A 15,297-nucleotide genomic window follows, 5' to 3' on the forward strand; every position below is an offset into this window, starting at 1 on the left:
CCCTAAGCAACCAACTTTTACCCAACTCAGGGAACATTTTGGATCTACAGACAAATATCTAGACTGTTCTCTACAAGTTTCAACTCTGATTGCTGGACCTCCAGAGCACACGTCACTTCTGCAGGATCCCCAGGCCAACCTTTGGCATCAGTGCAAACAAGGAGACTACATGAAGGCGGCGCAAGGCCAGGAACAACCAAGTGCCAAATGTTTAGGGATCAGGGGAGAGGGTAAAGGAACCAAGACAGAGCCCCACGGCCCATGACAGATGCAGGATCTCTTGTGCCATCTTTATCCTTACCTTGAACAACAGAAAGGTGGGAACAGAACTAATTTCATATTTTTCAGATACTTCAGGAACGGCTTCAGCTTCCAACTTTAAAATAAAAGAATTTAAAGCTTGATTATAAAAAGGTCCTATTTTACTACTTCAACATGTAAATCAGCTTCACATACATCATCCCTTCAAGTAGCTGATGTTTTTAAAGAGTATGGTACAAAAGTTTATGACACATTTACATTTAAATGAGACTCACTGGGCTGGCGTGTCATCCACTGAGTCTGCAGTGTCAAAACAGGTTCAGAGGTTTTTATTTTGTTGCACATTTCAAAAGATGCCTGGAGGCTGTGAATAAAATTTTTGGTGCACTAGTGACCTAGTAAATTTTCAATCATATGCAGCTACTACTATATTGAAATCCATAAATCACTGACCCCAGTTATGTCATGATTACAGTGCTTATTTTCTGCCCACAGCAATTCTTGCTGTTTGCTCTATTGACTAATTCCAAGAGGCAGTACATCATGAGTGACAGTTGTAGCCTTCTGCAAATTATGAAGCAAAAAGGAGTATTTCTTCAATAAACTATTGATGTCTGATAAATTTTACCGTTAACTCCTGCAAGGCTGCTGGACACTAAGCAGATATCTTGCTAGGTTATTTGCTTCTGGGTCTATTCATACATTTAAATGCATTTTAAATAAGATGACTGCATTCTGCTTGATCATTTCCTTAAGGCCCCTCAACAAGATATGATGGCTAGCTAACATACAAATTTTAAATGTATTTAGTGACTCAATTTCTTAATAATTAGAACACAATTCCTGTAAGCTACTTATACTGTAAGACTCTGTAAACCATACACTTTGAGAAAAACCAAGGCATAATATTATATCCTTCCCTCATAGGACTGTCAATTTAATATAAACTTTTTAAAACCAATAAAAATCTGTATTCACATTATACCTGTAGGAAATAAAATTTATTGATAAATTATATTGTTAAAAGATTTTAAAATATATATCCTGTATTTTTCCAGGAATGAAAGATTTCCACTGGGCTTGAAGCACTATTTTTATCCAGCACTTTCCCCGATCCAGTATATATCTATCCAAATGAACCTTGACGGTAAATAGGAGGCAGCATCATTTGTCTTTGGTTTGTATCTTCCATCTCATATATTCTTGGGTGCTCTTTTACTACTTCTTTTTTCTTTAAAACACCCTTTTGAAACAATATTTTCAATTACATTCATTTTTCAAAACGTATTAAGGTGAAAATTACATACATTTTAAATCAACAACTATCCAATAAAACTGAAAAAAATGAACAAAGAGAAAAAGCATTTGAAGACAGCTATTTAGAACACACTTTCTAAAAGTTTTTTTAAACTTTTGTGTTTTTCTTTCATACAATTACACACTCAGACCAAAGAGGAACAGAAAAGGCAATGACTGAGGCAGTTCATTATTTTCTCTCAAATAACATCTTTCAAGTGACCACCACATGTTGGCACTGGGTTAGGCTCAGCTACGATCCCTATCTTTGGTACTACTGGATTCTAACAGCAAAATGAGACAAATTTTAAAAAGACAAAATACTAGGCAAAAACTCTCAAAAGATAATATAGCTTTAAACCAAACCAAACCAAACCAGGCAGCATCTGGACCCAGAAATACAGTCCTCCGTGTGGCTAAAAGTTGGAACGCTTCTCACGTTCCTACTAGTTTCCAATGGTCTCCTTAGTGACAACTCTTCTAGGAAGAAAATAATCCTTTTGAAATTCCTAAAGCCAGGAGGATCGCCACATGTGCCTCTCACAAAGCAGCTCCCAGGAAGAGATCTTAGTAAGACCAAGGCAGTGGTGACAGAAAAATCCCACCCCCCACCCCCAGCACAGACCAGGAATGCCACTAAAGGCAAACCCATTCCTCAGAGCATCAAGGGTATCTGAGGTCCTAAAACCTTTGCAGCACTGAAATTCTTTGGAAACATTTTTAGTGGATATAAAACAACATGACAGTTCTATCAATGAAAATAGAAAATATTGAAATATGATCTGCAGTGATCTTTCATGGAAAGCCTACCCTACGCCACAAACAATATCAGACCCTTTGCATACAATTGCCTAAACTATTTAAAACCTGGAGAAGTGTGTAGTAACATAATCAACGTAACCTTACAGGTGGCTAGGTGAAGATATAACTTGTCCAAAGACACAGTTAATAATTAGTAGAGCTGAGAAACAAAACCAAGTTTGTTTGACTATAAAACCTATGCTATACTGCGTAATCTTTTTCTACTGATCAAAAAAAAAAAAAAAAAAAAAAAGATTAAATTTCAAAGGTAGGATTTATATATGACCTTAGCATTCACCAAACATGAACATTTCCAGAATGTAATGTCAAAGCGTCTTTGGTGGGAACCATGCCTCTCAAAGTCAAACCCTTCCCCTGAAATGTGCTGTATGTCTGTGGAGTGGGGTGAGGAGGCATTTCCACAGCAAGGTAAATCCGACATAGGAATTCCCTCTCTACAGGGCCACCAAAGACCACTTTAACAGTAATGGCTAACAGCTATGATTAATGCAGGTCACTGGATCTAAGTGCATTTTGTGTACTGATTTGTTTAATCTGCAGGATAATGGATGCTGTAATTATACCTAACTTCCAGAAGAAACTAGAACTTAGTGAAGTTAGGTAAATCAGCAAGATTACAACACTGTTGAATGGTGGAGCAGAACACTGTGGCTCAAGGGCCAAGCTCCACCCTCCACTGCCTTGCTGTCATCTCACCAAATCCAATGGTTACCCCTCTCATCTGACCTTTCAATATCATCAGTGTGACCACACCCACCCTCTCCAGATACCATCTTCTCACTAAGCCTCATTCGACTTTCCATTTTTTCTTCTTCCCAAACTCTGAGACTCAGTCTCTCTGCCTTCTTCCTTCATATCTGGCCAACCTCTACATGGCTGGCACATCCCAAGGGACTTGGTTCTGAGTGTACTTCTCTCATTTATGCTCATTCTCCCTGAATGGTCTCATCCAACCCTGGGGTTAAGTAACACCAATACGGTAACAACGCCCAAGTTGTATCCAGGCTAGACCTCCCCCACCACCACCTCCAAGCTAAACACCTGACATCTTCACTCAGATCTCTACTAGGTATCTCCCACTTAACCTGTTCCTCCTCAAGGCATCTCCATCTCTTTAATTCATCCAGATGATCAAATCAAAAAGGAAACAATTTTGATTAATCCATTTCACTCATCTGAAATCCACTCCATCAACAGGTCTTCCCGGTTCCCCCTCCAAAATATAGGCCAAATCAGACCATGACTTCATTTCAATGCTCTCTTCACTCATGTCCATGAAGTCTTTTACCTGGCCTGTGAGATAGCCTCCTAATAGGTATACTTGCTTCTAGTCTGCATCCTTCCCCCATTTCAAACCACAAACCCACAGGACAGTCAAAGGAATCAACAACAGAAATCCCATTGTGTGTCACTTCCGCTGCACTCAAAATAAAACCCAAACTCTTCCAGTGTCAACCTCTTGCCATACCCTCTCCTCCTTCGGCTAGATCCACTAGCCTTCTGCCAGCCTTCCAACAGTGTTCATTTGCTGATCCACAGCCCAATCCCTGGCTCTCCCAATGAAAACTCTTTTATCTCTTTCCAGCTTTCCCAACCCCAATAAAGTACCTACCCACCCCCAAATAGGCCCTCACGGCCTATTTCTTCTTAGAACTTACCACTATCTGAAATTACCTTAATAATATGTTAACCAATGGCCCTACTGACCAGCATGATAGTGGCATATAATAAGTGTTAGATAAATAAAATCTGACATGATACGAAGCACATGTTGGTCATACTGCTAAGCCTACGATGGGAGTGACCACTGGCCAGGGTGGCCTTGAACCCAGAGGCTGAGGAGAGAACAATTAAACCTGACATTCAGAAACATTTGTTAAACTTCATAAAGAGGCTTCTAACTCTGTGATGTGCTATAAAAGGAAAATTTTTCAAAAACAAATTCTTTGTCCAAATAAATATTTAAATTAATGTTTTTGGTACCTTTTTAAAAGAACTTTGCCAGACTTAGCCCAAGAATAGCTAATAAATATTGTCAATTGTTAGTATATCTTTTATTACCAAGACAGCCTAAATAAGAACTAGAATACTTTTAAGATTTAGTAATTCTCCTTGAATTATCTGAGCATTTTGAAAGTTCTCCAAAAATGTAATCCTACATATATTCTCAAAGAAGCCATGATGATGATGACCGAGAATGATTATGTCAGTAATCTCTAGTACTGAAATATAGGAATTCAGCTAACTGGTACCTAGCTATACAGCTGATTGGTGCCCTTCTGGAGATTGTCCTGCATTGTGTGTGTACACAAGCTAATTGTACAGACATTTATTTTTTTTTCAGACATTTAGAATTAAACATTTCTGTAACTATATAGAAATTTTTGTATACTGATTTTATAGACCCTCAGAAATTAAATAGGGTGAGCTTAAAAAAGCTTGCACACTCAAGAATAAATCAAATTAAAACAATTCTTATTTTCTAAGAATCAAAAAATGCAAACTTAAGTATATAACTCCTCCTATACCTTTGGTTTCATACCTGAAGTGACAATAGTTATAATAAAATGCAAGTGCAGCAGGTACTGTACAAACAAGGTCACCACTAAATGAAACACAGTAGTACAAACCTCACCAACCAGGTGGCCAGTAAGCTTGCCTTTGAGGGTTTATGTACCAAAGTGCATCATATGGTAAAATGTGAATACCATGGCCTAATTGGATCAGAATTATCAAGCTGGAAGAGGGGTGGGGAGGTGACCAAGAAGATGGGAACCACTTACACAAAGGAAAACAAGGTTAAAGGGCCCTATATTAAGTATACCACCACCTAGCCAAGGAACTAATAATGGGGTACCACCAACAGGTGGTTGGGTGTCCCACTCTTGATTCTGGCTCAGGGCATGATCTCAGGGTCATGAGGTCTAGCCCCATGTTGGGCTACCTGCTGGGGCATGGAGTCTGCTTGAGATTCTCTCCCCCCTTGCCCCTCCCCACCAAGTGCTCTCTGTGTTTAAAAAAAAAAAAAAAAAAAAATCCAATCAAAACAGGAATTAAATGACAGAACAGACAAAAATACAAGATATTCTCTAACTAATATTTGAACCAATGGCACAGACTAAGTTTGGAGATGGGGGAAAAAAAGCCACAGGGGTGCACAGGATACTTCATATAAAATGGATTTGGATTTGAGTACCTTAACAATATACAATTTTTTCATGTGAAGAAAAATCAATAATAAATTTAATAATTTAAAAACTGGATAAAACTTTAAGAATGTAAATCATAATAAAATCAAATGTAAAATAAGAATGAATGGCCGCTCCTATAAAAGATGAATTTGATCTGGACCTCGAACAGAACCGGTTGTACCCAACTTCCCATCACAAGGAGCTTTGTGCTTCTCCTCCTCCTTCCTACCTCGTCATCAGACACTAGATCTTGAAAGATTCTATCTCCCAAACAAGATAAATGTATATTCCCATTTTAAAGATAAAGTGCTAACAAACTGACAGTATGTAATTTGAAAAGCAAGGGCATGTCACACTTTAATTAGCCATTTAATTTTATTCTGAACCAACATCAAGTTTTCAGTAAGACTTTAAGTAGTAAGAATAACTCGAGTATCTCCTGTAATCCCTGGGAGGCATGCAAACCTCAGTGCCCAGTGCTCAGGGCCCAGAGTCTCCGGTTGGTCTGGATGAGGTGGCCAGCGCAGGCACAAACACAGACGTGGTTTGCCCAGGAGCACATGAGCGCATTGTCACTACAGGGTGAGAACAGGCACAAGGGTGTTCATCCAGATGCAATCAAAACGTAAGAGTCCTGACGTTAAGCAACCTACTCCGATGAGCATGAACTACTTAAGCCAAAACGTACACTAGCTTTTCTCAGATATGGCTTTCCCATCATTTACAAAATAAACAATTGTTTATGGCAACAAAACTCTACACTCAAATTCTTAAAAACATCATTTACAACATCACCTACATAATAATTTTGTAAATTTAAGTTATGAGATCAACTGATCTCTGTAATTCACAAGTCAAAAATGCCAGATCAGGAGCACCTGGGTGGCTCAGGCTGTGATCACAGGGTCCCATGATCAGCCCCACGTCAGGCGTCCTGCTCAGCAGGGGTCCGCTTCTCCTCTCCCCTGTTCATGCTCTCTCTTGAGCTCTCTCTCTCAAGTAAATAAAATCTTAAAAAAAAAAAAAAAAAGACATCAAGTTAAAAGACAGAGAGGTAACAGCACCAGTTCCCTACTGCAGACGGTGAGGGGGAAGCTCTCACTGACTATAAAGTGCTCTTTAAATGATGTGCATCCTCTCCTACTGGGGAATGCCAACAGATCTCTCAGATATTTTACTTATTTGCTCACCATTTAAATTACCTACCTTACCAACTCCATGCAAATGATCTTTGCCATTTAAAAGAAACACTACCGGGGCGCCTGGGTGACTCAGTCGCTTAACCATCTGACTCCTGATTTCAGCTGAGGTCATGATCTCAGAGACGTTAGATCGAGCCCCACATCGGGCTCTGCACTCAGTGCAGATTCTGCTTGAGATTTTGAGATTCTTTCCCTCTCCCCCTCTCTCTCCCCAACTGCAACTCCCCTCCACTCACACTCTCACTAAAATAAAAAAATAAAATCTAAAAGGAAAGAAAAGAAAGAAAAAAGAAAAGGGAAAGGGAAAGGGAAAGGGAAAGGGAAAGGGAAAGGGAAGGGAAAGGGAAGGGAAAGGGAAGGGAAAGGGAAGGGAAAGGGAAGGGAAAGGGAAGGGAAGGGAAGGGAAGGGAAGGGAAGGGAAGGGAAGGGAAGGGAACAAACTACTCCACAGAATGAATTTCCAGAAAGTAACGCCTCTGGGAGAACCACCCATCTAGTGCTGTCAGCCTTCCCATGAGCAGCAGGTACACTCAGGTTCAGGTGTCCCCGAGAGATAAGGACTTCCCAACCCCTGGCTTACTGAGACACTTAAGCACTTGAACAACTTAAAATCTCACTGCCAAGCGTGGTACCAATGTGAGAAGTAATTCTACAGTTGCTTTAAATAAATCATTCATATGGCAGCTAAGAACAATGTGTTACCTAAACTAGTAACATTATACACATAAAAGCAGACTTGCAACAATTACCATCATCTTGATTAATCTTATGATTGAAATGTTTAATCATTCATTTTGCTGGTAATCATTATCTTTCATCGCTGACCATACATGCAGTTTTAATGTCCCCTTCTATTATTTATATTAGACATTTTAGGGTTATATTCTAAGGTTACATTACACATTTCATTGGAATTTTAAATAAGTCCTTAAATTTTAAAAAGCGAACTATTACATCTATATTTGTTCTATCTTCATAAAAAAAACACACTGAAAAGATTCATGCAAAATTAATATAATCAGTCCCTTCTTTATAGGGTGGGACACCACAGCTGGCAGGGAAGGTGTGGGAGAGCATTCTCACTGTATACCTTCTACGCTGTTCTGATTTTGAGACATCTAACTGCAGTACCTATTCAAAGCACACTTCTCTGTACACAAATTACCTGAAAATTACATTGCCTGTTATACAGATGAATTAGCCTGTCAAAATTCTATTTTCAGTTTATGTAAGTGGAAAATACAGAAGATGTTACTTTTAACCTCATATATGGGTATATTTGTCTGAACTAATTCTGGTTTTAAAAAATAAGGATTTGGCCCTTTTTGTTTCTTTAAATCCTAAGGATTCAAGCTTTTGAATACAGGTGTACCTCCCTTCCCAAAAATTCATTTCTAAGATTCTTGACTCTTATTTTGGCTTTGTTGCCTCAATCAAGGCTAAGTCGTGAATGACAACATTAAATGTGCTAAACCAAGCAAGCTAATCCACAGCCTTGACTACCACGTTCCTAGTTCGTACCCACCCCCTAAGAGAAAACTAGGAATGTGCAGTGTGCAAAGCTGGGTGGAAACAAGGCAAGGCAGGGAGACACTGGATTCTTCTCCTCTGCTTCCACACAGGCCAGGAAAAGCTCTCAGTTTTTCCCAGTAGGTCTTCGTTTACCCAACCTAGACAAGAGCTTCCTCCTGTGCCCCTGGCTCCCAGCGACCTTCACACAGCCTTCCTTCACTCAATTGCCATGTCACACCTTGCTCTTCAATGAAGCAGGCTTTGTTAATATTCTTACTATATTAAAATCACGGTGAGCCAGAGTGAATGATCTAGGCGCTTCTGCTGGCAAATATCCCCACTGCCCATCCTGCAATTTGCTAATTCTGTCCTCCCACCACACACATTAGGGAAAGTGTGGCAACTGCCACAGTGCTTGGTACTTGAGAAATGCAAAACAACTGTAAGATTTTTAAGACTCTACTGCAAAAATAACAAACATTAACACCAATTATAAACATGGAATTCCACATCCATCCTCCCTTACGTCAATAAAACAGTCTGCCTCATAAATGAGGTGACACCCAAGGTGTACTACCTTCACAAACGAAACTTGAGGGTGTTCCTTGGCTAATTCTGCCATCACATCATTCATCTGGACACACTGTGGAGCCCATGGCGCCCAAAAGTGGACCACAACGAGAGACCTGGAAATCAACAAAATGCAATGTTTTAAAGTCACAGTATCTTTAGACATAAGGGAATACTGACGTTGATTAAATTCTATTACCAAAACAACTTTCACAAGAACTGCCTGAACTGTTTTTGTCCTGCTAGAATTCCATCATATTAAACATCGACTGAAATATAAGGCTTGCAAGGTCTTGATAATCTTTTGGATGAATTTTCAAGTTAATGGTATTCCTTGAATGAAGACTTAGCTCATATGAAGTGGTTTTAAATATTCATCCCTCTCAACCAATAGTCCTATAAATCAATTATGTCTTCAGAACCTCAGGAAAGGTGGGAACTGGATTTCTGCAGCCACAGTGAGCATCAGTGACAAACGGCTACAGATGCGTAGGTACCAGTGTTCACTCTGCAGCCACAGTACTGTGATGCCAGGGTATAACTGGGACCATAGGAACAGGAATAACATGTTGAAAATGGAAGGCACACAGAAAGAAGACAAGAGGAAAATTGATGGTATAAACAGAACAGTGGATTAACAAGTTATTGACTAAGTTCTCAGGCATGTCAGTATGTATTTATCAACTATTTCCTTTTTTTTATCAACTATTTCCATATAAAATGGTCTTGCCCAAGATATTTTTTAAGTCTATGCTCATATTGAACTAAAAAACTCTTCTATAGGATTCTAAGTACAAATTATAACCATCCCCAACCAAAAACATCTGAGAAATCAGGAAGAAAACAGACTGAAAAATATGTTACATAGAAAAAGGAACTAAGGACAGCTAACCTGTGGGCAAGGAAAGGAGTGGCCAACTATAAAACCAGGGCAACAGTACAGCTGGGAGTATGGCCTCCCCATCCAGTGTCAGCTAGCAGAAGCAAGAGGAGGCACTGCAGGACTTCAGAGGTAGGAGGGGTAGAATTTGGTGACTTTGGAAACAGTCTGGAGCAGACTCCCAAGTTTCTGGCTCAGTGACTGACGGATGACTAGTGGTGGCACAAGCCACACATCAGGTATAGTAGATGCTAACCTGAGAGGAAAGGAGGTCTGGGGGGCTGTTAGTGATGGTCTGGAGCTCAGGAAAGAAGTCTTTGCTTCATCTGCAGATAGACTCGGTAATCAAGAAACAGAGCTAGCACCAAGCTCTCCCACACTAGAGGATTAAAGACAAAGGTCAGAGCCTCTGGGCTCATCGACAGTTAGTTAGGAGGAAATGGAACCCAGGCAGTAGATCCACTGCTTCCTAAGATGGAGCCCAAAAAGCCCAGCAAGGGTAAAGGGTCTCACAGAAGAGAAGGATGTCAAGAAGGAAGGAGTGACAATCCTCCAATGCAGCTGGAAGGGCCCCAGCAAGGCTGCAGGGCAAAATCGCAAGTCACACTGCTGCATAAGGGCAATGAACCTAAGAGGAGGCTGCAGAGTGCTAGAAATCTACACTTTAAGAGACCTGCTTGTAAACAGAGAGAGTCCTAGGCAGAGGGGCAGACAGGATCAAGGGATTTGCTTTTAATAGAAAAAATTCTCATGTTTGTTTCATAAGGGGGAGTGCAAGTGGAGAGGGAAAGGATGAAGACACAAGACAGGTTGAGGGTGCAAGGTCTCGGGGGCAGCAGGAAAGAGGAAATCCCAGAGCAGAGAATTCACCTTGGGAGAAGGGACAGCTTCCTCCAGGTCAGGGGTGAAGGAATCAAGAGTGTGTAAAGCTACAAATCAATGTCAGATGTTGAGGGAAGGCAGAGTAAGAGAGTGGGGAAGAAGTTATTGGAAGTCCCGTTTTCCCAGGCAGGAAGCAAGGTCATTTCCTGAAACAAAGGAAAACGAGGACTGGGATTACAGTCAGTACTGAGGAAAAAGGGAGAGCTGCCCAGGGGCATGCAGGAGGAAAGCAGGAGGTCCTCAAGGAAGACCCACCCAAAGCTGGAAAGGATATATTGTGGGTCCCTAATCAATGGGTTCTCATCTGTGTCCCACAGAACTCCAAGGCTCAATGTGTGTGGGTAGGTGGGCCTCAAGGTCTATGGCAGAGACGATGAGGTGCCCCTCTCCTCCTGGGCACACAACCTGACCACAATGCTCACTCTTCCTTGCAGCTGAGCTCTGGCCAATGAGCCTCTGCAGAGGCTGCTAGGGACGCCCCAAGGCCTACAGGATGGGGAGAAAAAAATGAGGCCCACAAAAGGACCTGCACAAGAATGTTCACAGCAGCCACAGACATGACAGCCAAAAACTGGAAATAACCCAAATGTCCACGAAGTGGAGAAACTGTTGTCCATTTATACAATAGAATACTACTCGGCAATAAAAAGGAACCAACTATAGATCCTTGCAACAACACGCATCTTGAAAACATAGAGGAAAACAACCTAGACATAAAAGACCAGGAGCCAGGTAACTCCGTTTACATAAAGTACCAAGAACCGGCTGAACTAACCTATAGTGACAGACAGTGGATCAGTGGTGGGGACGATGGGAAGGAGCTAAAGAACATTCTGGGGCTCTATATTGTGTTGAATAGTGGTTACTCGTGTATGTACAACTGTCAAAACTCATCACACCTAACTACTAAGATCCATGCATTTTATTATGGTATATAAGTAATACCTCATTTCTTAAAATGCTGGGATACCACTTTTTACTAAACTGAAAGAAGATTTTTTTTAAATAAAATAGTCCATGTTAAAAAAAAAAGAAGCAGTCAAGCATTTCCGTATCTTACTGGTAAAAATTAAAGTGGAACCTTTCAGAAAATTCTTACACACTGTCAAGTATCTATCCTAAGGAAGTAATTAAAGAAACAAAGACTTATGTATATTTATGTATAATACTTTCCCATTTTCTCACATAGCAAATAACTGGAAGAATCAATTTTTCAATAACACTATATCTTTGTTAATGGTTAAATAGCAGAATATTAGCAAGCTGTTAAAAATCATATTTCAAAGAATTCTAATGGCATGTAAAAATGCCCAAAATATGATTTTTAAAAATTTAAATGTTCCCAAATTTTATAACAGTATGTATGAACTGACCTATGCAAAATATATATATATGTATATACCTGAAACTAATATACTATTGTGTATAAATTACACTAATAGTTAAAAAAAAAAGATATACCCACACAACTTAAAATTCCATGACTACTAACATCACTTTGAAGAGTAATTTCAATCTTAATGTAAATGTGAATCTTAACTTCCATACTGTAAAACAGCAATAACTAATACCCTGAGATGTTGGAAAGATCAAACAAAAATATAAAAACACTTTAAAAATATAAAAGCATGATATTAATAGTTGTTTTACATCATCTACAATAATCTCCTATCTAGATGCTCAACTTTCTAATTAAGGACATAGTACCTAGGAGCATTAGGCTATAAACCTGAAACAAATATAAATGCTGCCACCCTCTCTTGGGTTACATATGAGTACCCTCTGTCTGCATGGAATAACCCTACATGCGTGGTGCACTGCTTGAAGGACTTTAAAGACCAGGTTCAAATCCTGACTAGCATATTTTTAGACAATGTAATGAACATTGGCTCTGCATCAGCAAAATGGGTGTTCAATGCATTGCTGTTTCTCTATTATTATTAGGTGTTCAGCTCCTGCAGTTATTTATCTGCAGATAATACCAGCTGCTGTGTATTAAATACTATCATATACTGGACTTAGGTATTTTACAAATGGGTAAAACCTTGATCCCTCTGCAATTGGGGATATCCCCACTGTACAGAGCAACTGAGGTTTCAGTGATACACAAACACCCGAGGTGAGTTAAACAAAGAAAAAATTTCAATTCACATCAAATTTTAAAACTGGGGGCAGCCCGGGTGGCTCAGCGGTTTAGCACTGCCTTTGCCTGGGGAGTGATCCTGGAGACCCGGGATCGAGTCCCACATTGGGCTCCCTGCATGGAGCCTGCTTCTCCCTCTGCCTATGTCTCTGCCTCTCTCTCTCTCTGTGTGACTATCATAAATAAATAAAAATTAAAAAAAAAAGGGGGGGCAGAGATGTATTCCTTCTCCGATGCCAGCCATCATTTCCCAGGTGCCTGCTGAAGCTAATCCCTAGGGGAAAGGTGTGCTGCTTTCTGCATCACCTGGAGCACAGACCACTGGCAGGAAAACACCCAAATGGCGTGTGTGGGCTGTGTTCTTTTAAGAATATTTACGATGAAAAAAAAAAAAGAAAAAAAAAAAACAAAAAAACGACACGTGAAAACCGAAATGTGCAACACGCGAGGCAGAGTGAGCTCAAGTATTTAGGAAAGCAGGTGCACCTAAGTAGTCCTGCCCCTTCCGAGAGCCCACCTCGGGCGCCGTCCACAGTCGGGTATGTCAGTGCGGGATGAGTCACAACCCACCTCTCGTCCGTGAGTACCGCTCATTTCCCTCTTTTTTTTTTTTGTTTTGTTTTGTTTTGTTCCTGTAAACAGTTTTCCAAGGAAACCTGAAATGTGTGAAGGGCTGATCCGGTTACACGTCTACCTCCGGCAGGGCCAGCACGCGTGACCCCCAGAAGCAAGGCAGTAGCTCCCGCCCTGCTCCGCCTCCACCCCCGCTCGCCCCCGCCCCCGCTCACCGGCTCTCCCAGGCACGCTCCTACCTGCTCCTACCTGCTCCTGCTGCTCCTACCTGCCTGTAGCCGGTACATCGGGCACCACCGGCCTTCGCCGGCCGCGGCGTCCACACCGCAGGGGGCACGGCAGGTGCCCCGCACCCCCCCTCCCCGCCCGCGACTCTAATGCGTTAGGAAGGCGGGGTTAGGAAGCCTGCGCGCGGGGCTCCAGGCTCGAGGCCTCGCCGCCCGCGGGGCTCCCTTCCGGCCCGGCACCGCCGACCCGCCGAGCGGCCCGCACACCGGGGACCCTCAGGGAGCAGCGTCCCGGCCGCCGGGGTCGGCGCGCCCCGTCCTCCCTGGCCCGGGGCTGAGTCAGCGCGACGCCGGGGCACCGGGGCTGCCAGGCCGGGAGGCGGGGCGGGGCGGGGCGGGGCCGGGGGGTCGGGGCGGGGTCGCCCCGCTCCTCTCCCGGGGGTCGGCCCCCCTCCGCTCCCCTGCCGGGCCCGGGGGGTCATGGGGTCATGGGGTCAGGGCGGGGCGGGCCCCCCCCCCCACCTGCGCTCCCCTCCCGGGCCCAGCGGGTCATGGGGTCATGGGGTCGGGTCGGGCCCCCCTTCCGCTCCCCTCCCGGGCCCGGAGGGGTCATGGGGTCATGGGGTCATGGGTCGGGTCGTCCCCCCCGCCCCCCGCTCCCCTCCCGGGCCCGGAAAGCCGACGGGCCGAGCTCGGGAGCCGGCCGCCCCGCCAGGCCCCGCCGGCCGGACGCGAAGGAGCCGGGCCGCCCGCCGCCGCCCGAGAGGCCGCCCCCCGCCAGGCCCCGCCGCCGCCGCCCGCCGCCCGCCGCCCGCCGCCCGCCGCCCGGCTCACTTGGCTCGGAGGCGCAGCAGCTCCTCAAACTGCGGGGTTGAGCCGACCTCCACCACGGCCGCCGCCTCGGCCGCCCCCGCCGCCATGCTGCCGCCGCCAGACAGGAGCAATCGAGCGCGGGCGGCCGGGGGGCGGGGCCTCCGGGGTCTGCGCGCGGAAGCCCCGCCCCCGCGGCTGGCGCAGGCCCGAGGCGGGGACGGGGGCGTGGCTTCCGGGGGGCGTGGCCGCGCTGCTCCTGGCTCCGCCCCCCGCTCCGCCCCCTCCCGGGAGCTCCCGCTGCAGCTGCTGGGGAGCCGGTGCGCGCGTGCGAGTGGGTGGAGGGGAAAGCCGCCAGGTCTGCACGTTTCCACCTCGAATGAAATTAAGTGGAAGGCGGACTTGTTACCGAAAACGGGAAATCACATTATTTATTTGAGATGATGCAGGAAGAGCCACGAGGTCGTTTGTATCCTAACTGCGGTGGTACCTGTGCAAACCCGAACATAAATAACATTGCACGGGACAAAACACACGCAGACACACGGATTCAACTAACACCGGGAAGAAGAGGGGCCGACGGTGTGAATGTGGACGTCCTGGCTGGGGTTTTGCAGGATGGCTGTGCGAGATGTCATCTTTGGGGGGAGAAGGTACACAGGATCTCTCTGTGGACTACTGTAAAATTTGAAACAAACTTTTTTTCAATAAATAAAACCCAGAGGCCCTGGGTGGCTCAGCGGTTGAGCGTCTGCCTTCAACTAAGGGCCCAATCCCAAGATCCCCAATGGGGCTCCCTGCATGGAGCCTGCTTCTCCCTCTGCCTGTGTCTCTGCCTCTCTCTCTCTCCCATGAATAAATAAATAATAAATCTTTAAAAAAATAAAATAAAACCCAGAGATTGCAATGCAAAGATGCAATAGGAAGT

General features: G+C 43.8%; 1 protein-coding gene across 5 annotated transcripts in view; it reads right to left on the bottom strand.

The window, feature by feature from the left end:
* Positions 1-14,551, bottom strand: part of GLRX3 (glutaredoxin 3) — a 30,438-nt gene extending 15,887 nt beyond the window's left edge. For 2 of the 5 annotated variants that reach the window (XM_077877178.1, XM_077877180.1), the window contains exons 1-3: positions 14,394-14,551; positions 8,862-8,970; positions 302-376 (exon numbers count right to left, since the gene is read on the bottom strand). In XM_077877178.1, the coding sequence (XP_077733304.1) occupies positions 302-376; positions 8,862-8,970; positions 14,394-14,479 (270 nt within the window). In that variant the 5' untranslated portion in view covers positions 14,480-14,551. Of the gene's footprint in view, positions 1-301; positions 377-8,861; positions 8,971-13,571; positions 13,743-14,393 lie in introns of those variants that run through there. The other 3 variants (XM_077877182.1, XM_077877179.1, XM_077877181.1) reach the window with 3 other exon arrangements.
* Positions 14,552-15,297: the final 746 nt, after the last annotated feature.

This window comes from Canis aureus, chromosome 29 (genome assembly GCF_053574225.1).
Source record: "Canis aureus isolate CA01 chromosome 29, VMU_Caureus_v.1.0, whole genome shotgun sequence".
Classification (NCBI taxonomy): domain Eukaryota; kingdom Metazoa; phylum Chordata; class Mammalia; order Carnivora; family Canidae; genus Canis; species Canis aureus.